Genomic DNA, 24,109 nt, shown 5'->3' on the forward strand with positions numbered 1-24,109 from the left:
GAAAATACAGTGGGTGCTGCTCATAAATTGGTCGGAAAATCCCCTGGGCATTACAAAATAAATTAAAATCTTACAAAAAAAAAAACAAAAAAAACTGAAATGGAAACAAAGTCCTTAGCTGTCAACATTATCTATATTCTTTATTATTTCTCTGTTTTTGTTCTATGAATAACATAAAATAAATCACACTATTTTATTAAGCCAAAAGTGTTATATTTTCAAGCCTAGATGGTATTTGAAAACTCTATTTAAACTGCCTAATGGTCTCCGAAAGTCTACGTCTTAAATGGTTTTTTATCTTGGTCATTAAGTCAAATGTTTTGAGTTATCTTGGGAAAAATTTTGCACCACTTCGTAACTTCCTTATTTTCACAAAGATAAAATTGTGAAGTTCAAAATGTAATAAATCTGAAAAATGATAGTACAACTTTTAAGAAAACTCGACCACTATATTCTCATTAAACTAGAAAAGCTACTTGCAAGGAATTAATCGTTAGGAAAGTAATTAGACCATTACTAGAATTTAAAAAGCGTGTGAAATAACCGTTTGTATCGGCAGCAGTTCTAAAAAATTCTAGAAAAATCCCGAACCTTGACTAATTTTTACCGTTTAATTCTTGGAAATTCTGAAACCCTTTTATAAGCTTTTCATCCCACCGTATCGAGTGCAGTGCTGGTGCTGTAACAGTTGCTTTTTGCTCGAAACCTTTTTTGTGGGCCCGGTTGCGGTCTGTTTTAGCTGGAGTTTCTTTTTTTGGCTAAAGTTGTATTATGTTTTTTCGAACTGCTCATTGATGTCTGTTTGCTTTTGGCTTTAGTTTCGGCTGTGGCACCGTTACACGCTGCCAGGCTGATTTTGCACTCTCCCGTTTTAAAGTTCAAAGGTGTCGCCGTACGGTGTTTGTACTATGATTTTGTGTCGTGAGAACCGAATTGGTAAGACAGTTTGCACCATGCAGATGGTCAGTTTTTAAGGTACTGATTTAGTGCGATTTCTGAGGGGTTTTGGTGGTTTTCTCGGGTTTTTTTTAACTCACTTTAGCTGCCATTGGTGGAGGCGATCCACTGGTGCTCAGGTGCAAACGCATCTAGCAGATAGACTCATTTGAAGAGCTTTTCGGTAAGAGCGGGATGGCTATACATCCCAAAATTAAAAGCGGAAGATACCCAAGACTTTTTCATAAACTTCACTTATTGAGCTGCAGATGCGTATCTTTCGGATTTCAGCAATGACAATGCACGGTTGTAATTAATTTCGCTTCAGACCAAATGATAATAACAACATTTCGCATTTCATCTCGGCTCGTTTTATTTCATTTCGATTCATTCATTTATTTATGCATTTGACCCGCTTTGTGTGGCTTTGACAACAACAAATTGTGAAAAACAACAACCGAAACGAGTTGCAACAATATACTTCGTACAACAAAAACGTACAAAAACACACGGCAGGTTGGCTTATTTACTGGGAATTTTGCCCGTCGTTGGATTCTACGCAAAAAAACTTGTTGCCCGTCGTCTGGTTATTTTGTTTATGATTTTCATTCTGCACTTGTCAACTTTTTAGTATTCTCTCAACACACGCACAATATCGAAAAAACACACAGATGCACAGCTTTTTTGGTTAATACGCGTATTTTTATGAATTTCGTGCGCTTCTTCTGCCTTTTTGGATTTTCGGTTTCGTTTCAGCACCCACTACGTTTTTTTTTTGTTTGGCAAGCAGCGTGGAGTAGTTTCTCTATCTGCCTCTCGCTCGCTCTCGTTAGGAGGCGGGGGGTGGTGGGCGTGGGGCGGTAAATCGCATGCGCGCGTATCGCGTATTCGAACTGTTGGCCTCAAGTTGCGCGAATCAACTGAGCGAAGGTGCGCGATCGGATGAGCGAAGCTTCCAAAGCGGAGCTTAAAGCGAAAGCTGAGCTTTTGCAGGTGAGCGAGACAGGTGCTACGGTGGCTTTACACCGCAACGCCATCTGGCGGAGTTTTAGGGAATCTAATGGGGACACCGAACCGTTGGGAATTTAAATTGTTTACTATGCCCATCTATTTAAAGATTAAAATTAACTCTTAGATTTCTATTAAACTGACATTACTAATAGTTAATATCAAATAAAATAAATCTTCAGCGTATCAAATTAAACGTTCAAGAACTGGTAAAGTTGAGTTACAAGTTACCTTAGTAATTGGTACCTGATTGACATTTCCTTTCCATCAAGCTTGTTGTTGCTCTTAATCACTACTTAAGTTATTCCCTTTTACTTTGCACATCGTTGCATTTGCAGAAACCTGTTGACCTCAGGGTGTAAAATAAGTAACATAAACCCAATTAAAAGGTATTTTGGAAGATGCCAGTTAACCTACAGATCTTGTATTTATGTAATTAATTAAAGCAATAACTTCTGCACTGGAAAAAAATCATGTTTTTATGAACTAATAAAACAAATCGTTAAAAACTTTTACAATTAAATAAATTTATGTATGATGCTTTTAATGCCCCTAAAAAATGTGTTTTATGATTGAAGCTTATTAAAGGGTCTGAAGATCCCGAGAAAGAGTTAAAGAAAGAGCCAAACTGAAAAGAGAGTTTCAAATGTGCGTGCAATTGACGAGCGAAATAGCCGAAGTCGAAGCAAAAAATAACGACTACTGACCACTGACAAATCCGGACTGAACGCTAAAAACTGAAAACTGAAAACTCGGACTCGGGCGCGTAAGGGAGTCGGTCGTCGGGAGTCGGTCGTCTTTTGTTGATCTTGAGACTGAAATTCCAATTGTTGATTTATCTCTCGGCTGCTGCGCTGCGGCTGCGCTGCTGCAGCGCAGTCCACTCGGTTTGACCAGCGACCAAGTTTATAAAACTTTGAGCCAAAATGCAGCGGCGCACAGTTGTTACCAAAACGTTGCACGCGTCGTGGCCCTCATCAAAAAAAATATAAGCGAAAATGAAAACGAAATTCGGTTAACGTCAACAGAAGCTGACAAAAGGCAGAAAAGACCGAAACAAGTTGCAGGGCCAGAGTAAGCCCAGTTAAAAGCGAAAGAGAGGCAAGAGGCCAAGAAGAAAGAGTGGGCACTACATACATATAGTATAGCCAGCTAATCTGTTGTGCAGTGCGTTTTATCAGCCAGCGAAAGAAACGAAAACGAAAGTCGGTCCAGGTTCGGTCTCAAAATCCAAACAGAAGAGACTCCATTCCATCGGAGACACGCGGATCTCATCTCGGTAATGTCTCAATAAAAGTAATCTTAACTACCGCCGGAATGTAGGAAAAAGTGAAAATTGAAGCGCTCGACGTGTTTCGAAACACGATATATGAGAAACACCAATCAGTCAGTGAGTGGGAATTCCAGCGAGTTCTGTACTCTGTGCAAATAGGACTTGTTAATTGGGTTCTGATCAACAAGTGCCCACAAACAGTGTCCAATAAGCTGGCCATTAGTGTGAGTCCGCATCTCACTCGATTCCCCACTCTCTCCGCACCAAATCTTTGACGATTCCGCGAGTTCAGGAGTGTTATGTAAATGCAGATCAAACATATTTCGAAATTCCCCAATAGCCAAAGTCCATATGCATATATATATATATATGCACATATATCTCGATGGGCGTCGCGCGTCGTGCTTGCCACAAAAGAAGCGGCGTCTAAATTATGCAAAACCAACAAAAAGATCGCTTAGGAAAGCGAGAAAACGAGCAAAAAGCTTCAGCAGTGCACAGCGAGAAAAAATACGGAGATTCATAATGGGATTTCAACGTTCTTGATTACCAATAGCTGCCAAAGTCAAACTTAGCTAGAAAAATTGGAATAACCTCAATGAGTTTAAAGCCAATAAAAAAAACTATAATACTATTATTACCTAGTTCCATGACTATAACAAGTATAAGAAGTGTTACAAAGCACATATATATTTTTCTGTGTATTTTAATAATAGGCACATTTCCAAACGATTTTCATTGTTGATTATGAAATTGGTAGTTTATTTCTATCACAAGCATGCATAAATATTCCTATATGTTAATCAAATTATCTGTTGCTTAACTACTTGTCTTTAAGTCGAGTTTGATGGATTATATAAAAAAGAAGATTTACTGGAACGCTTATAAGTACATTTTACGAATTAAAGCACATTTAAGTTCTTGTTCTCAAAGATTTCTTTTATTACTTTCGATCCGCTTTACATTTTATTGTCGTGGCCCAAAAGTGTAGTAATCACATAATTCTTTAACCGCATTTCTTCGGTTAATTTTGCTTACGCGCACCTTTAGTCATAATAAACAATAACCTGCGAATTATTACGTATGCGTGAGCTGCGATTGTGTGCGAGTGTGTCAAAGCGAAAACGAAAGGCCAGCACCAACACACGATCGATTGTGTGTGGTCAGCAGTTTGGGTCCAAAATCAATGGAAGTGTACCGCTGTCTTTACACCTGCGCATAACTCACTCCACGTTGAAAATAACAACTCAAATCGAGACTCAACCCGGCATTTGGCCAACAAGCTCAAATTCGTCGCCGGGCAACGAAGGTAATCAATTGAACCTTAGTCTCCATTTGAGTCGCACTCCCAGCGGAATTGGGTTGAGTCTCGTATCGTCTCGTATCGTTTATTTGGTTTTTGTTTATCTTTTTGTTGCGTTTCAAAAACTTTTACTCCCCGTGCCGTTTGTTTGTGCGCGGAGATCCAATACAATCGAAATAAAACGCAAAATTATTAACGTTAATTATTGCATAAGTTTCCCTCGGTGCGTTTTCCGCTCTTTCGTTGATTGTTTAACCGGTAATTGGGCGCACAGGGCGTATGCGTAATATTCTAACGAAATCGATGATGGGCATAAAATGTGTAGTGCGTGTGTTGCGTGTTTTCTTCACATCTCTCTCTCTTTTTAAACAGGGAATATAACTTACCCCTTCCCTTCCCACCGAGTAATCAACAATAGTATTTACAAAGTTTCAGATAAGACACATTAAATGTCAATAGCTATCAAAAATAATTGAGAAATAACACGTTAATTACCATTTAATGTAAATAAAAAACAAGTATAATTAAGTGCTGACCCAATTTGGTGTTATATTTTGCTTGCACACCTTGCAAAATACTTTTTTACGAACTTACTAATAGTCAAACAAAAGATGCGACTCATTCATAACGAAATAAAGACGTTAAATGTTAATTATTGCTAAAAACAAAAAAAAAAGCTCGCTCTCGTTTTCTTGTATTCCTCGGCCATGAATGCTTATTTAAGCGGCTACACTGCGTATGCGTAATATTCTAATGCAATCGGCAAAAGCGAAGATAAAAGCATTGCTGCTACTTTTTAGTGTGTGCAATGTGTGTCAGTGGGAAATTACTGAGCCGCGTTTGAAAACGTGCTTATTGGCCATCGATGGCCGACGAAAGTTTCTCCCCATCAATTGGCAAGCATTAACCAATATAAATATACCACAGGCATCTGGATCCGGGAGGGGCGAGGAGCAGAGGCGTGGCCAGGTGAATCGCTGTGAATCGCAGTGCGGTGACCTTCGTCAAGCGACGGCAGCAAACAGCAATCGAACGAGCCATTTGAGATAGCCAAACAAGCGCGGTCCAAATAACTCTCACAATACGCGCACTAACAGCAGATAAATAGATAAATATAAGCCAAGGTTACCCAGTACCCACCGCCTCAGCATGGAGATCAGGCGCACCTCTCGACCATATCTTTGGTACACACCAGTGCTGCTGCTGCTCGGCCTTTGGCTGGGTACGGTTTTGGCCAAGGGCGCCAGCAATCAGTCAGCCCCTGCCGCCAACTCACAAGCCTGGCAGCGATATCACAGTCAGGCACTCAATGCGTCGCCAGCGCCGCCCGATGAATTGGAGATTTTGGATGCCCCCGCCACGCTTGAGATACATTCGCCCCATGAAACCCATTTGACTCGCACATCCGTCATTTTCGGACTGACCAAAGTGGCCAACGAGAGCAGCGTCAGCGGAAAGTGCCACGCGCAGCTGCGACAAATGCAGCGCGGCATACTCGGCAAACAGCCATGGGCCATGAAGGGTGAGTTGATAAAATAAGCTGAAAAAAAATTATTTTCAAATACATATGGGCACAAGGGTATCGTAAGTTCCCCAATTACTAGTTCACTTCCTAAAAAAAATTAATAACACGTCCCCAGAGGCAAACCTTAATCCAATAATGTACATGTGTACATTCTCCAAGCAGTACGCAGATTAGTTTTGACACTTATTACTTGGAATGCAAATTATGTGATTCACCAAATAAACAGTTTTCTATTAAAAATCGCACATAAGTAAGTTCATGACAAGTGAACCGCACGAAAAAAAAAATAGTTTAGATAAGCCTATGACTCACGATAACAAATAATTCAAAGATTGTGAATTACCAGACTTCTAAGCAAATTACAAAATTCATAATCATGGACTTTATATTTTGATAATCCCATTTTTTGGGCACAAAGAGCAATAGATTTGAAATTCGCTTTGTAGGTTGAAACCTTGAGCACTAAACCTGTTAATTGGAATGTTATTGAATTTTCCCACAGTTCTGGATGCTTCGGGAACAAAGCCCTCCGGCTTCGTATATGGTCAGAACTACTGGCTGGGAAGTCGCGAAGCTTGTCGCGGCGTCCAAAGACCCGTGGGCATAACCCTGTCAAAGAACTTCGATCGTGTTATGCACTATGGAATTATCACCCAGCAGGCGCCCTTCGACATGGACTATCGGGTTTTATACCTCCGTCACAATTCTCCGTGGCAGGTGGAGATTAAGCTGATGTCCGAGCAGATTATACACATTGGCCTGTGCCTGCCAAGTGCCTGCAGTTCGGTTGAAGTTCAGAGGCTAGCCCAGGACTATGTGGCTGGCGGAATGTTCACTGAAAATGAGATATTCGACATAAAACCGGAAGTGGTCTACATGAAGGATCTGCAGCTGAAGGAGGAATTCTTCGAGAGGGCCAGCTTCCGTCTCTTGGTGGCCTGTGTTCTGGTCACTGGCACTCTGATGTTTTGTGCTCAACAACTGCATGCCACTAGTAAAATGCCATCTACCTCTGAGGATCCTCGGGATCGTGACTTGGCACCCGCGGAATCGGAAATATGGCGAGGACTTAACTCCCTGCTCCAAATAGAGAGACTGCAGAGATACGTAACTTGCTGGGATGTTCCCGGCAATTGGGCCAAAATTTTTGCGATTAGGGAGAATACTCCGAATGAAATTCCCTTGATGAATGGCCTGCGATCTGTATGCGCTATCTGGATCATGGTCTTCCACGTGGTGTGGTTCATGTACTTCACTGTCCACAATAAGACGGTGCTGATTTCGTATGCCGAGCAGGCCTTCTTCCAGTACGTCTCGTCGGCTCCTCTGCTCGTGGATGTCTTCTTTACCATCAGGTGGGTTCGATAAAAACCTCTGAAGGAAACCATAAACCTTTATCCGAATTTCTTTTTTTTTTTACAGTGGCTTCCTGCAAACATTTAACTTTCTCAGGAACTCCCGGCAGTTGGAGGCAGTACGTCGAAATAGCTTCAGCGAAAACCTAAAGCTCTTTGGCAAACTGCTCTTCCATCGCTATTTGCGTCTTGGACCTCTTTACCTGGTGGTCATGGCCACCGTGGACTTGGTATACGCCTATATCGGAGATGTCTCAGTTTACCACATCAACGAGCGATTCGATGAGATGTGCACACGGCACTGGTGGCGCAATCTTTTGTTCATTCAAAACCTCTTCGACCATCGGGACATGTGCGCCAATTGGAGCTGGTCCTTAGCCTGCGAAATGCAGTTCTTTATCCTGGCCAACGCTCTGCTGTTCCTCTATGTGAAGTAAGTTATTAAGTCCATTACTTAAAAATATAAATACGAAATAAACGATACCCTTTCATTGATAAATAGATATCCCAAGGTAGTCAAGTCTCTAGTGATCTCTTCTTTTGTGGCCACCATCGCTTGGTCCTACGGCATCGGACTGAGCATCAAGTTCCAATTGTCCTTCGATGCGGCCTTTGCCACGGGAACAGAGATCTATACATCGCCCTTCGTGAGGGTCCTTCCATACATCCTGGGAGCTGTAACGGCTTGGCTATTGCAAGAGAACCGAATCCAGTTGGAGATCAGCGAGCAAAAGGAACGGGCATGCTGGCACTTTGCCTTATTCGTCTTCTTCGCCTGCATTTATTCGACTGTCAAAAGGGATCTTGGACCTCTGATGGCCATCACGCTTTTCGTGATGGGTCGCCTGTTCTTTTCGCTCAGTGTATGCTGGATGATAGCGCGCAGCTGTGGTGGCCGAGGGGTGTGGTGGTCACGCCTGCTGGAGGCCAAGGGCTTCCAACATGTCAGTCGACTGTCCTACGCCATTTACCTTCTCAACCCGCTGGTCATAGCGTTATTCTATAGTTTAACCAACGCGAGCACGCATGCGGATCCTTTCATGCTGGTGAGTACCATGTGGACATCATTGAACCATGTGCTTTGAATAACATTGTCATCAATTTCAGTGCGTGGTGACCTGCGGCTTTGCTGTCATAGTCTACCTGGCTTCCATCCTCTTTTCGCTGGCCTTTGAGCTGCCCTTCAGCAATCTTTCAAGTTTGCTAAATCGACGGCAGAGCAAGCCAAAATCTATTTAAAGATGCTAGCCCTAAACTAGATCGTTAAGGTCACCGCACACGCCTCCATCTGACAATTGTGATTGCTTTCATGTACAACTAATCATTATTATCGAATCACTAAACTTAGTCTTGTCTTAGTCAATGTTACTTATATGTACTTATATGTTATATCCTGTACTGCGGTGGAAACCATACTTAATAAGATAATCACTAGCTGTAAATGTACGTAAACACATTATTCCCCAGCACAGAATATACATACAACTGTTGAAAACATTTAAAAATCGGAATAATTTACTCGATATATTATATTATTATTATTATTATATTATTATTTTATTGTATGATCGTAAGGCAGTGGAATTCACATAAGGTAAAGTAATACAAAATATTGTTTTAAGTCAATTTGCATATGTCATAGTATCCAGCACACACTTCACATTTCTTTAAAAATTCAGCGTAGGGATTCGGTCCAGTAGAGACAAAAAACATTCGTACGCGCCTTAAAATATCCGACGAATGCTCTTCAATTTCATTGAAGTCCCACTTTGGATGGTGCTTACTTATGCACAGTATTATCTGATATATAATGGATTCGGTGGGAAAATAATACTTCAGTGTTTGGCACATCTCCTCCCTCACAGTTTCCACAAATGTTTGCGTTAGCTCCATTATAAGCTTGAAAGTGTCTACTTCCAAATGCTCTGACATGCTACTTATCAAAATGTCGAAGCTCTCTGAGTTTGCAATATGTTCCTTGAGTTGGGTTCCGTATTCTCTCAGGTTTATATCATGTCCCTTGATTTTAATAGATCCATTTTCTGAAAGATCATTTTGAGTATTTTCTGGGTTTTCAGCCTCCATACGTTTTTTTGATTTCTTTCTCTTGTTGTCAATGTGCTGAAATATTTTATCTAGCGCCGCTTTTGGGGGCACTCCATTGCAACTACGAATGAGATTCACATTACCCTCAATTTTAATTGATTCCTCAGCAATCTTATCCCACGCCGATCTAGAAATGGTTTTATTTAGATTTTCGAGCAATATGAATCCTTTGGTACCTACCGTTGCTGATTACCAAGGATGCTAGGATCATTATTGATACTGTTCATCAGCGATCCAAGGCGTAAGTTGTTAAGATTATTCGTAAATAATACTAAGGAATCGGATAGTCTAGGCACATCACCAGGTTGTGGAGAACCATGAGGATTCTACGTAAAAGACGAACAATTTTAACAAACTCAAAAGTATGTTAATATAATATAGAGTTCATACCAAAATCGAGGAAAGCATCTTTTCACCGGCGCAGAAGTCGTAAACCGCTTCAGGGAAAACCATGAATGGATCTGATTGTATAATGATTTTTCTCTGTTTAATAGTCATTCTGGATGCTTTTTTCAATGATTCGGGTGTTATTGGCTTATCTTCCATATTTGGGTAACACATCTGAGTGGTAGAATACGTTTTTAGCTCAACGCGACCATCGATTTGCTTGTAGACTCCAAGATTCGGGGTGACCATTATACCTGCGCCAAAGCTCGTATGGGTCACAAATCGTTTCCAGGAATCAGCTATTGAGTACTGTGACACATATGACATGCAACAGTCAACGTTGCTGGAGTGCCCAGTTTCATCTTGTTCAAATGTAAAATATAGTACATTTCTTGATTTACTTTTCCCTATCGAGCTTACCCACGCATCGACGGCATCGAAACACCGGATATAGGCGCCAGGATCTACTTTCTTCGGCCATCTTGGAATCATAGACATTATCCACAAGCATCACAAAAAATAAGGACGTGAGTGACTGTCCTTTGGAGTATTTTCCTGATATGAGAAGGTAGATAATATATAATAATATATATATTATTTATATAACTATAACTATAACTCACTATAACTCCAAATCGAACGAAACATGTTAGACTCGCAATGCAGCTGAGACAACTTTGCCTTCAAAATGTTTTCTTGACCCGACGATATTCTGCGAACCTTGAGCTTTATAATTTGCAATTTTTTCGAATGAATCCTACTTACAGATCCCAGGTTATATCGTCGCCATGGCCCAGGATGTCGGCAAGCATTTGCTGCACTTCTCTCACTGTGGGAACTAAGTTTCCCTCCCCTTTTGCAGCGCTCATTTTTGCAAACTTTTATTCCTGCTTATTTCTGGAACTTCTTTGTTGCACGTAGAAGATGGAAGTTGCAACATAAAGCGCCTATCGATAGTCTGTATTGGCGAACTGTCACTATCTAAATAATATAATGTATTCACCAGTCATTTTAAGGATTTCTGTAATTTAAATAAACATTTTTAGACTTATTTAAGACTTATTTGAGCAACCCTTATCAAAATGTATGTCTCTAAATGTTTATGACCACCCAAAAATTGCTCTCATTCGACAGTTTGTATTTTATTGTTTATAAATGGCATCATTATTCAACGAATTCATTATTATTATAATATTTGTTATAAAAGTATAATTACAAAATGTTGATGACTTTATCATATTCATATCGTATATGAGTGAAATTCAGAAAAGGTTAAACAATATGTCTTTCCTATCGGTTGAATCAATAATCATTGCGTTAACTTAACTTAAAACTTGCGAATGGCGACTGAGCCGATGCACTTTAATCGATAGCAATTGTGGGCAGATGGATCTTGAAAATCTAGACAAGCTAGATAAGTAAGCGATAGAAATGGTCACCCCAAATTTTAAACGCATGTCGATGCTTGAGTTCCATCCCTATCTCCCGCTCTCAGTTAACATTCCAGTGGCGTATACAGGATTTTATGCCTGGGGTTTTGGAATTATATACTTTAATATTATATTTTAATACCACAAATGCTAATATTACTAAATGTTTTTTGATAAAAATATTGTTAAAAACTAGTTTTCTTAAGCTCTGAATATTCAAAAAATTTTATGAATCCAAATCCCTTACTGCCCTTAACTACAACGCCTCTGTTAAATATAACAGTGAGTTTCGCCGCCTTAACAGCAACTGAGAGCGGGTAACAGCGCGAGAGAAATTCCAACGGGGCAGCAACAAAAAAGAAGAAAAAGACGGGTAATAACGCTACGCTTCTCAGTTACTCAGTTCCGAACGGGCAAAAAACAATTTAGCGCCCTCTGAAACGCTCTGTGTTTTATTTTCTACTTAAAATATTAAAAAAAATGCATAAAAATTGCACACGTCGCTGATAACTCGCTCGGTATACTTATTGTCTAAAATACTGGCTTTTCCTTTCAAATCATTTGGAAAATGTGACATGATATTAAGTGAACAGTAGCCGCGCCGAGAATTTTTCGATGAGTGACGGCTGTTATTCCGTTTATTTTTGAGTTTGTCTTAAAAACCCCAAGCGCATAAACAATTAAAGTCAGACAACACCATCGTTAAACGAATTAAAAGTGAATAAGAGCGTTGTCAACGCCTTTTTGGGCAGTGAAAAAAAGAAAAGAGAAATCCAGGCCCAGCATCCTTCAGCCTGCTTCTTCTTCTTCCTCTTCATCTCCTTTTGCATTTCTTTTCGCCGCGTCTGTATAGGTGTTCGTGTTGGTGTGTTTGTGTGCAAGCTTGAAAATTGTGTTAAGTTAAGTAAATTTATTCCAGATGCCAACAACAAATTGATGCCAAAAATCTATACAAATTCGGTGCTGCGTGCGCGTGTGTGTTGAATTAGCACTCCCAATTGGCGTCTCTTTCGCTCTAACTCCGTTTTTGAACTGTTACCCAAAGCGATGCGTGTGTGCAAGTGTGCGTGAGTGCTTCACATGGAAATTAATTAAAAAACGCACCTTTGTTGCCATTTCCCTCGCTCTCTCGCAAGGATTCGAATGACTGGCTAATGAGGAAGCAGCCAGGCAAACAACCAGCAGGTGACTATTAATACATAAAAAAGCATAAAATGTATGAAATTAATTATGCGAGTACTTGGATACTATCTCTCCTGCTTTCGAGGGGTTTTGCCTTTTCCTTTTTCTTATCAGCGTCCATTGAACAGCATCCTATTGTTGTCATTGTTGCTGCGGGGGCGGACACTTGCTTTCTCGCTCGCTCTCTTTCATGTGTGGGTCGCGTTTTTTGTTGATATTTTATATACGCATCTATCTCTTCTTTCGCTCTTTTCTTCGCCTTTAAGAGGCGTTGTTGTTGTGTGCTCTTCTTTTGTGCTTTTTTTCAACATGAATTTTCTTCGCTTTTTTTTAGCACGTCGCTGTCGCTGAGGACTGACCTTGAACAAGTTCAGGCACAGTGGCACGCATGCCTGTTTGTCGTCCTCCGTTTTGGCTCGTCTGCTCCTTTTCGCCTTTTTCAGCTCCTTGTCCTTGGCCTGTCCCACTGTGCCGCCTCGCTCCGTCTCCCTCTTCGTATCTCTCTGTGTGCCTCGCTCCCGTCTGAATGTTTGCCCAAGACTGAGAGAGTGTTTACCTCATCACTTAGGTACAGTGGAAATCTCACTAGTTCCGATACACCGCTTATCAATAAAAATAACCCATTTCTATATCAATTTGTCCTGATACCAATCAATTCATATGTACGCAACATATTACATATTCAATAGATTTGTTATCTCAAGAAGAAGTCGCTAAGAAGTCCGTGTTCGAGTCCCACCGAGATAGCACCATATCTCCAAGAGCGATATTTTGGATCTAGAGCGATTTTTTTGTGATTATTCTAATAATAATAATAGGCATATAACACGTGTACTCTAAATTAACATTTAATATATATCGTTATTATTCCGTTCAGTTTGAAGTTCATTGTTTGCATTGCGCTTTAAATTTTCAATCACATGCTCGTTGGCGAAGCCAAAGACACTAGAATAACAAGATGCGTAACGGCCATACAAATTTTTGGCACGCGATTTTTTGGCCGTGGCTCTAGAGGTGGCTCCAGGCTCTCTTGAGTTTTTGTTCGAGAGAGAAAGAGCGGAGAGCGCTACAGCAAACAGCTCTTTTCTACGCATACAGTGATAGCATACAACTGTATGTGTGCACACGTATGCTCATGTATTGTAAATTTGACAAAATATGCCCTTCACCTTAGAAGTTCGTTGACTTTAAATCTATATTATTTTTTATCAATTGGCACCATGCCAAAAATTCTTGTTTTGCATTGCCTCAACGTTATTATTATTTAAATAAAGCTTAGAAATAGTAATAGACGAATCTATGTACATCACAAAATAAATTTCTAAAATGACTTTATATTAGAATACTTGTCATTAGGGTATTCAGCTTGCGGCGTGAGAAAAATAAATAAGACAATGATTGTTGAGTGCTTGTGTCCGCACTTCGTGCCTGACGATATGACTTTTGCAACGAACTGTTTTCATATTTTTATTTATTTTTTTAATTTTTATTTTCTACTACGTATTATTATTTTTTATGAAATATTATTATGAAATATTATTATTTTTATTATTTATTAATAAAATTACTATTTTTATTATTTATTAATAAAATTATTATTTTTTTATGAAATTAAAAAATAATTATTATTTTTATGAAATATTTATTTCTCAATGTTATGTCTTCTTTTTCGAAAATTTATGTTTCAAATTACAGTAGTTATAATAATTTCCTTTGTATTTGCTTTAATTATTATTATAATAATTATTATAATAGTCAGGGAATTTTTATTTTATTTCATCATATTGCTACGAAATTGGCCACAACTCCAAATATGTAAATTCGTTTCTTCGATCAGAATTGATTTCGGTCCGAAAATCGTCTTCTAGCACAACACGCACACATATACGCGTTCTCGTCTCTTGTTTTTACTCACACAAGCAAGCAAATTCTATTTTTATATTTCTTACGCTCTCAACGTGAGCGAGCGGAAAGAGAGCAAATTTGGCCTTCACCAAAAAAGTGGCTGCATAGTTCCAAACGAATGTATGGCCGTTACGCATCTTGTTATTCTAGTGTCTTTGGCGAAGCTCTGATTTTTAATTGCGCCAGCTTCCGCGAGAAGCTCTCGCTCTCTCTTTTCCCCACATTCATCTCCCCTCGATCGGCCGTCTCTGTCGAATGGGCTTTAACGCTTTTTTTCAGTGGCCTAACATAACGTTGTCTTCGCTTTGCTGTTGGCTGTTTGTTTGCGTATCAGCTGCTGTCGCCGCTTTTTACCCCTTTGCGCCTTCTGGCCCACTGATAACCGGCGGTGCGAAGCGTTAGACGTCGGCGGTGTTACTTTTATTGGTCCGTACAGTGACCCCGAGATTCTCCGCCGACGTAACGTCACGTCAACGTAAGCGTTTTCAGCTTTTTGCTTTCTCTTTTACTCCCTCTTGCCGCGCCAAAAAATTTTCGACACGTACGAACTACTTAATAAAGCCCGAATTTCGAGTGATTTGCGATCGTAAACAGTACATTTGTGAAAATACATTCTTATGTCTCACAAAACATAATCTTTCATCTGTTTTCTACATGCTTTTAGGTTTTTCCACTCGACTCACACATATTACTATTATTCATGATTTTCTGAGATATGCTAAAAGTAATCGGCATTTCCATAGATGATTTGGCGATTTCCACAGAATTTTGTGGATAAGCACGACCATATTTTTAATTTAAAGCATATTGTATTTTGGTCTTTATCAATGTGCTAGTATCAGCTAGAATATAATCTTCTAATAGTCGAATATAATATTTGATTCCGTTCAATCATGTGATCCCCCCATGTGACACCTTCATATCCAATGCTTCATTTAAATATAATATTTAATCAGATAATTGTTTATTTTTTTTGAAACCAGCGCACATCGAGAAAATTTCCAACACTTATTTCCATTGTGAATTTGTTTAGATAAGGCATACCAATATACTTTAAATGTTTATGTTTGTATAATGCAAATTGTTCTTTTAATTTAAACAACACATTCTCACACATGCATTTGCTGGTGTGGATACATTCTATAAATATTGCAAGTATTTGGAATTTCTTGATTGCGCGCGTAAATGGATAGAAAGCAGAAATCCGCGAAATTTGTGCACTGCAGGAGAACTTAAATTTATGAGATACATAATACTGGAAATGTGATTTGATTAACCGACAAGCAGCAGCGTACGATTTCGAGCGTTGCAAGGCTAGCAAAAAAATTTCCATGATCATCTTTGTAAAGTTCGTTGTAATTTTGATCAGCAAAAAATTTGCATAAGTGCAAATTGCGAGTTTGCAGAAATGTGAACTTCCAAACCCCAAAGAAAACTGAGTCACCACACAAGCATTTCGATTGTCTGCTTCAGCGAGCCCATCAAGGCGTCGCCCAGTTGCTTTTCCCTTACCAAATGTTCTTTAGTTTGCCTATTGAAATACAAATATGTGCAGTGTGTTCCTTATCGAGTCCCAATGTCCAAATGTCCCAAAGAAACGCTGAGAGTGCGTGCAGAAAACACGTTTTGTTCGGGTCACCGAAAACGGACTTTGGCCCGTGAAAAGGTAAACAAAAGGCGCTTAATTAAATTTTCATACGCAGCCGAGGAATATGTATTCATAAGTTATTTAGCGTGCGAGAGAACGGGAGCGACCAACCCTGCAGAGGAAGTCCATAAAATAGGCAGGACCTCGGCTTGGGCGTGGTTCCTCTAGTTTGCATTTTTATTCCCCGCCACTGCAGCACAAGCTATTTTAATTGCCAATTTGCGGGGTCGCCGGTTTGTCACTCAGCCCGTCGTGTCCTTCAATCGAGCTGAATGCATTTGTCGTCGCCATACGGCCACCCCCCGCCCACTTCATATGATCCCCTGCATCGGGGGTTATGAGTAATGCCCTGCACTTTATGTGCAAAACAGGAAACTTCGCCATCCGTGTCCTGAATAACGAATACATGCAACTGTGTACTTTCTACAACCGCAGGCTGCACTGGATGAGTTAATTATGGGCTTGGGCCTATACACTGCGAGAAATGTAAGGAAACTGCGTCTTACTATAAATAAAATAAAATACATAACTGTTTGTTTTTAGTTTTAAAATGTATGATTCGACTATAAATTCTCAGTAAATATGTTTAGAAAAACATTACGTGATATTAAAGTACAGTTTTAAGGAACTGCATGAAGAACTGTTTCATTCCCAAAGAAAACTTTTTTCGATGAGGCAGTGGTTAAGATAAAACTCAGTTTGGGATTACTTGGATCAGTTTCTGTGAGTGGAGGCCAACGCCCAAGCCGCAGACCACAGGAATTGGGCAAGATAGAGCTCGTAAATCCAGAGAAGGCGGCGGATAAGGCCTCGGAGGTTCGGGCAGATTGCATCCGCATCCGTTGGCTGCGATTGCGAGTGCAATTGCAATCCGAAGTGGCATCCACACCCCCACTAAGTTGCATTCGCCTAAATATCTGTCTGGCATCGTTATTCAGCATTGCCCCGCAATTTGTTAGCCCACGTGAGTGTGCGTGCTGTACGACAAATGGAAATGGAAATGAAAATGGGAAAAGTTTGCACTGCATACTGTAAACTGCCGGCCTATGCAGTTGCACCCACAAACAAGCCGCACTGCACCGCAAAACTCGGTTGTCGGCTGAGAAAAACTCCCTCAGCATGTTGTAATTGCGGCATGTTGGCAGCAGAAAACTCGACTGGGGTTTCCCTAGGCCTCCTACCACTTTTCCTCTTCTATTCCGTTTTTCCGACAGTCTGCGAAACTCAAACTCCTTCAAGCCGCTGCTGACTCACATTTTTCGACATCTGGGACAGGGCGATTTTTCCGTGGTGCTCTCAGCTTGATGCATGCACTCAAAAAATCTATTTAAAGCGACAATTAGAGGTTTAAACTGTGTGTAATTATACAATTGCTAAATAAATAATATTAACAGAAATAAATGTGAACATTTAAGAACAAATTGATACTAAACTCGCAGACCTTGACAGCAGAATTCTCGATCAAGTTGATTGCATCCGAATGGTTTTCTCGAAGTGTGTCTGCATGTGGCATGTGTACATAATCTCCATATGCTTGTAGGCGCACATGGATGGCTACATTTGTGAGGCATCAACATGTGAGGGACATTTGTTTGGCCGGCGGCGGGGTTTTAATGTTTAATGCTTGAGTTCTTGACTCCCATTTGACGACGACGGCGGCAGGATGCCAAGTGGTGAATGCAACGCTCGCTGGGATCTCGAGATGAACTCAGATTACAGTGACACATATATGTACGATCTCCAGCTGGGCGCATATCCGTGCCTCAGTTTCCCAGAAGTTGCCACACTTTGGTGCGTGAACAATAGCCCCGCATCAATTTGAGAAAATTCCAAGCAATTAATAGCACTTTTTCACATTCAAATGAATGGTGTGAATGCCTTTGCTAGTGAATATTAGTCATCGGGTGAACCTGAATATAAGAATTGAACTGAAATTCTCATGAATTTGTATTGCAGATTAAAATGACAGGCTGCACTTAGGGGCGTTTAAACGGCAGATTTAAAAACCAGATGGCTAGTTAGATGGGCTATTAAGACTGCATATTTTGAAACTGTTGGAAGATTGTATTTCTTTCTTTGTTTAACAAAAACAAATTGCAATCATTTTAAGCTAACGTGACTGGCGATGCAATTGCCAACGCCAAAAACCGGTTATAAAGCCATCCGCACATAAAGTGGTTTTTCCCGCTCAAAAAATAATCTTTAGCTGCTTAGCAGAACCAGACTTACAAAACCCAACCACTTTCCACACACTTTCAATTGGTGCGTATATGTAACTTCGCATATAATGCAACCCACCGACTGGTAATTTCAACTGCAATTTTCTGCTCAATGTTTGTTTTGCAATATTTTAAAGTATTTTTTATTACCTTTTTTCGCTAATTACCGCTTGCCTTGTAATGAGTCGGAATAATGGATATTATGGCTTGTGATGGCCCTCATATCGTGTTTATTGGTTCGATGTATATAAATATTGTACTCCCGATTGATGGCAATTGCCACAAATCGCATTTGCAGCACGTGAAAGTTGCATTGTATACAAGTGAATATACAAGGGACAACCTGACAGGCATTCAAAGTGGCTTTTGGGCAGCAGCCAAGTTTTTGCAGTGCCAACCTGCAACCAGTGCCATTCAATGAAAGCGCCGCCAACCAACCCATAGCTTCCCTGCCGCTGGGTAACTAATCAAAAGCCCGATACGATACCAACCAGATAAACAATAGAAGACGCCTGGCCCGAACTGCAGGCGAATCCATCCATCCATTGTGGCTGCCACCGTTTTTGTTGCCCATTCGGGCCACGATAAAATTTAACCTTCGACTTGAAAAAGTTATTCGGCGTTGCTGTTGCTGTTGGCATTTTATCGACTGCAAAATGCCAGCCTTTGGCAGACGTCCCAGCCCCACAAGCCCATTCCCATATACATGAAAAAACCACGACTACATTTCATAGTCTAGGCTTATTTTCGTAAAGTTCACGAGAGGTGTGAGTGCCTCAATGGAAAAAAGGTGAGGTATGTGGAAAGTGTTGCCACAAAGAGGGGCGGCAATCACGAGGAGTGTATAAGATAAGCACTTTACAATAATAAATATTTATGATTTATTTCATTTGAGGATCGTGCAATCTATGTATATATTGCAGAGTAAGTTCAAAGGTCGATAAAGCAATTGCCTAATTGAATTCATATCATGCTCAGCAATGTCACGGTGTGCAGGTCAGTCAGATAATTTATGAAGATGACTTTCCTCCGGGCCCTTCTGGGGTCACCGCCAGATAATTATCTCTGTTATTAATGACCCAGATAAGGTCAGCGTGGCACGCATATACAAAATCGATTGATTGTTGAGCTTAATTGAATATGAGATACTTAGATCAAGTCACATTATACACCATGAGTATGGTTTTTCATTTTTAAAAGTATTTTAAAATACAACACGCGAGGAATGAAAATGTCGCCTCACTTAAATGTGAACATAAAACATGGAAAATGTGTTTCGTATTTTACTTTCAACTTATTTCTAATATCCTTAACAACCTGAATGACGTGACTGCTGGCAGTCAATGTGTGATGAAACCGCCACCCTAGAAGTCACAACTGCAGCCAAACTCCATTTTGCATTGCACTTTGGCCTTGGCTGCTCACGAAGTATTTGTTGCCGTTCGTTTTTGGCCAAGTCTACTGGTGCCGCACACAGCTGGCTAAGGTCAAAGGTTCAGTTGTAATTAGTTTTTGCATATCTTGAGGCCGTCGCATCCGGCTGCTTAAACCCTAACTGCCTTACAAGTGCGCCAGATCTGGGTGTTTGTAGTTAGTTGGCGTGGCAAAAGTCTAAGGACACGACAACCATTGCGTGCCACCATCGAACATTAATCACCATCTAGTACAGGTCTTTACCATTAACCATGTCTATGGAGGACTATTGTGAATCGGTAAATTTACATAAATATAAAATTTTTATATCGCTTCGCGTGTGGAACGTGGCGACGTTACGGCCCCAAATTTGAGACGCTTTCGATGGGAGCAATGAAATGTGGATTACCTACGGAATCATTGGACGAAATAGGGGCACAACCAATCTGGCATTTGGGAAGTAATCTTATCGAAAACAACGGGCTGGCTATCTAATCGAGAGCGTTTCCAAACGTTGGTTAATAAAGTCCCTTGGGAGAGTTTCGGAGCCAGATATAATAGTCAGCCGAGAGCGAGTGACCCTTAGTTAGAGACCATATTCATATTCCACGGAGCCGTCCTACGTCGTATTTCAATTGCAATGCGCACAGTTTACTCGAATACGTGACTGGAGAAAACCGCAGACTGCCTTTTTGCCTCGAGGCTGGAGAATTGCTCCTTCTGTGTTCCATCGCACTATCTACGGACATGTGCATGAGTGCGTCTTCCGGTTGCCTTCGAAAATATCAAAAACGTATGTACATATATGCATATATACATATACGATGTGGCAGCAGTTGAACCTTAATTAAAAGTCGAATCTTATAAAGTTCAATAAACTGCACATTATATGTATGCATATTCGAGTTGAACAATAACAATAATCCTATTGGTTAAACTCGATTGAGCTGTTAGAAAGCTTTCTCAAGTGCTTTAAAAGCCATTTTCTGTCCCAAAAGTAATCATAGCTTTACAAAAAATAGGGCTGATAAGATAAACGTAATTGCAACAATTTCAAAGTCTTCTAATCTATTTTATTGCAAAACAGTAATAAATCGTGCACGTTTCTTATTGCGGTTACATGTAGTAAGTATGGGTAAGAACAACATAAACAAGGGGTTTTGATAAAATGTACTCAAATTTTTCAAAAATCATAAGCTGAAGTGCTTATCAGTGGCTTGCCCAAAAATGTTATAATTAGGTAATTATACAATTTGCCGACTTTGAGGACCGAAAAGTGTGTACATAAACACATTTTGGGATTTCAGTGATAACACCCATGTTTGGTGGCCACACATTTGTATGCATCTAAAACTGATAGAGCCCAAGAAATCGCCAGCGTTTATAGTACAGGCAATTAACATGTATTTACTACCATAACGATTACCTACTCGTTTTTTGATAAGAATTCAGGCGTAGGACGTCACCGTTTCAGTTGTCACTAGTATAATTCACAAAAAGTTGTGCCCAGGTTCGTGGAATTCCATTATCGATGTTGACAAGGCAATCAAAAGTTTGGCCAATAAATCAATAATTTCAACTTATCTCTGAGCACTTTTCACTCTCGATTATTGAAAGGAAACTGCTCAAAAAAAAATTAATACCAGTTCCCATTTGGAAGTCTCGGGAAATCATCTAGCTGTGAATGAAGTATGGCAGGTGCGTTTTATTGGTATCGATTGGGTAATAGCATTACGTCAGTTCATTGAACTTCTCCAAAGGATAGAAACACTGCTCTTCACTTAATTCATGTGCGACCTGTTGACACCTGCAGCTGGCCATTTAGAAAATGGGCCACATGTCATGCGGCAGCCAATTGCCCTAATGCCTTGGGTGATTATCGCACCGGCGATAACCTGATGGGAAGTGGGTTTTAAGTGGCAATTCCGTGGGCGATTACTAACCGTTTACTTTTTCCTTAACTTTGTGCCGTTGCAGCCACTTGGATCTGGAGTTAAATGGCCAAGGCACGCAGAAAACGCTACCGTCTGAGGTGTCCGGAAATAGAGTTAGATCCAATTAGAAGCCGCTAGGATGGACAAGCGATCGTTGTGCATGCTGATCATCTGCATCAATCTGTGCCTGGTCATCTGGCTGGTCAGTGTGCAGCAGTCGCCGATGCTGGAAGCGGAAATCATCGCCGATTTCAGCGGAAGTGGCGGCAGCAGCAGCACCGCCCAGCCGCCAACGAGTGCCAAAAGTGGATTGCGGAGGAGCAGGAGCCAACCAAACCAAATACACCAGCCTAGTCGCACACCTAGTAATAGTAATGATAGTAGCCTAGTTAGCAACACATTCGATAACCACCCCATGGGCACGCCCCCCACTTTGGCGTCACAAACGCCCACGCCGCCTCAGAGCAGCATGCACCTCATGGATCTGCCCAATTTCGTCTATCTGATAGACCAGCCCGCCTGTGATAAGGGTGTCCGGGCCCTGATATTGGTCCATTCGGCAGTGCGCAATATCGAAAAGCGCCGGCTCATCCGAGAAACGTGGGCGAATCGCAGCTATATAGACCAGACGCCGCTGAAGGTTTACTTCCTGGTGGGCGGAGTGAGCGGGAGCAGGAGCGGGAAGTGGCAACAGTTCCTCGGACGCGAGAACCACCTGCACGGCGATCTCATCCAGGGGAACTTCAAAGACGCCTATCGCAACATGACCTACAAGCATGTCATGGCTCTCAAGTGGTTCAACGAGAAGTGTGCGCATGCCCAGCTGCTGGTGAAGGTGGACGATGATGTGTTTATGAACACACCGCAGCTGGTCAAGTACTTGGCGACTCCCTCGCTGCCAGAGTACTCCATGCTCCGGGATCCCAATCTGATGCTCTGCCGAGCCGTCCGTTATTCGAGGGTCAAGCGTTCATATCGTGTAAGTAGTTCATAAACATTTTTGCAAGACAATAATTTAAAAAATAATTAAAAACCAATTAGCGCTGAAGAAGATTGGCTACTTTGTCAACTGTCCGATAAGAATCAAAATGTTGATATCTTATCGAGGAGTACTGGCTGAATGTGCATAAGTCCATAAATAACCATGATTTCTTAATTTTCAGTCCAAATGGCGGGTGACCTACAAGGAGTACCGGAACCGTTTCTATCCGGAATACTGTCCCGGAATGGCCATAGTCTACGCACCGGAAGTGGTGCGTCGCTTGTACGAGGCGGCCCAGAAGTCCAAATACTTCTGGGTAGACGACGTACTCATCACAGGGATCCTGGCCGAGGAAACGGGCAGCAAGATCACCCCGCTGAAGCATTACCTCGAGCAGAAGGACGTTCGCAACCTGGTCGGCGGCGGAGCTGATCTTGAGGATCCCCCGTTCCTCTTCACAAATCACGCCATTAAACCCGACGAAAGCATGACCATTTGGCAGATGTCGCTGGACAGAATTCAGAGGCCACTGCTCACACAACCCGCCTACTCATCCGCAACCTCCGCTTCCAGATCCGCACCCGTTGTGCCAAGTGCCAACATTTCCGAGGTGGCCCAGACGACCTCCACCGGCCTCAGCTAGTTTGACTGGCACCACTCGATGGATTGATTACGTTTAGTTTCTTTGGCTGTTCAGTTTTAGGGTTTCGTTAAGCCTTAGTATTAACTCGTAGTTATCCCTAATGTTAACTGATTAATGGAAGGTAGCATTTTTGTCGAGACGAATACAAACGGAACATTGCAAGTCAAGTGAACCACCAACCACCTGCCTACAATCATTCGTATCATATGAAGCGTAACTAATCTAAGGATTCTACTGATAGTCATGTACATCCAACGCGAATCGCTCACCAATAGATAACCGAAAATCCAAATACTAAATCAAATACGAACACCAAACTCTAACAGCGGCAACAATAAACGGAGCGCATAACCTTAAGCACAACTCTTAAATCTTAAGAAAACTACAATAGTACTTAATAAACGATAAAATGATTGAAAACTGCTGAAATCAGTGAATAACCAAACCAAATATTGATTTCGATGTAGGTCGCGTAACAATGGACGGAAATATTTATTAAAAACTATATATACGTAGGGGCAAACGAAAAAAATAATAAAAATTACCTATTTTTTTTAAATGTTTGTATTTTAAAGCTATCAAACAGTCTGTATCGTTTTGATCCCAAAATTCCAGTAAAGCCAATTAATGGAAAATCTGAATCTGCATATGCATTACATTTAGTCAGTTATACTTAATTTATAAGATAAGTGGGAACAGAAATGGCAGGAACGTTAACATGAAATATCAAAAACAAATAGCAAATTGTACGGTCCGAGAACGCTAAAAAAGATGAACGAACGAAAATTGTAACAAATGAAATTTATAAATGTGTAATAAAACTAATTAAATGTTCAAGTTTGTCAGAAATTATATAAAAC

General features: G+C 40.8%; 3 protein-coding genes and 1 pseudogene across 4 annotated transcripts; 2 read left to right on the forward strand and 2 right to left on the reverse strand.

Annotated features, from left to right (window-relative positions):
* Positions 1–2,526: 2,526 nt before the first annotated feature.
* LOC117140555 lies at positions 2,527–3,083 on the reverse strand (annotated as a pseudogene).
* LOC117140553 (nose resistant to fluoxetine protein 6) lies at positions 2,874–8,905 on the forward strand. The gene is made up of 6 exons (XM_033303549.1): positions 2,874–3,223; positions 5,448–6,042; positions 6,548–7,400; positions 7,468–7,833; positions 7,903–8,446; positions 8,508–8,905. The coding sequence occupies exons 2-6, from the start codon at positions 5,670–5,672 to the stop codon at positions 8,637–8,639; spliced, it is 2,268 nt and encodes a 755-aa protein (XP_033159440.1). The 5' UTR covers positions 2,874–3,223; positions 5,448–5,669; the 3' UTR covers positions 8,640–8,905.
* A 27-nt stretch (positions 8,906–8,932) lies between these two features.
* On the reverse strand, positions 8,933–10,824 carry LOC117140554. The gene is made up of 6 exons (XM_033303550.1): positions 10,659–10,824; positions 10,517–10,605; positions 10,314–10,448; positions 9,897–10,255; positions 9,687–9,832; positions 8,933–9,633 (listed from the first exon to the last, which is right to left on the reverse strand). Exons 1-6 carry the CDS (start codon positions 10,760–10,762, stop codon positions 9,018–9,020), a joined length of 1,449 nt encoding a protein of 482 aa, XP_033159441.1. The 5' UTR covers positions 10,763–10,824; the 3' UTR covers positions 8,933–9,017.
* An 889-nt stretch (positions 10,825–11,713) lies between these two features.
* On the forward strand, positions 11,714–23,669 carry LOC117139765 (lactosylceramide 1,3-N-acetyl-beta-D-glucosaminyltransferase A). 2 transcript variants are annotated; one of them, XM_033302362.1, is made up of 4 exons: positions 11,714–11,841; positions 12,243–12,508; positions 21,668–22,603; positions 22,788–23,669. In XM_033302362.1, exons 3-4 carry the CDS (start codon positions 21,764–21,766, stop codon positions 23,247–23,249), a joined length of 1,302 nt encoding a protein of 433 aa, XP_033158253.1. In that variant the 5' UTR covers positions 11,714–11,841; positions 12,243–12,508; positions 21,668–21,763; the 3' UTR covers positions 23,250–23,669. The 2 variants fall into 2 exon arrangements, with proteins under 2 accessions (XP_033158253.1, XP_033158252.1); XM_033302361.1 differs by having other exon boundaries at positions 11,714–12,508.
* Positions 23,670–24,109: the final 440 nt, after the last annotated feature.

The sequence above is a fragment of the Drosophila mauritiana genome, chromosome 3L, assembly GCF_004382145.1.
Source record: "Drosophila mauritiana strain mau12 chromosome 3L, ASM438214v1, whole genome shotgun sequence".
NCBI lineage: Eukaryota > Metazoa > Arthropoda > Insecta > Diptera > Drosophilidae > Drosophila > Drosophila mauritiana.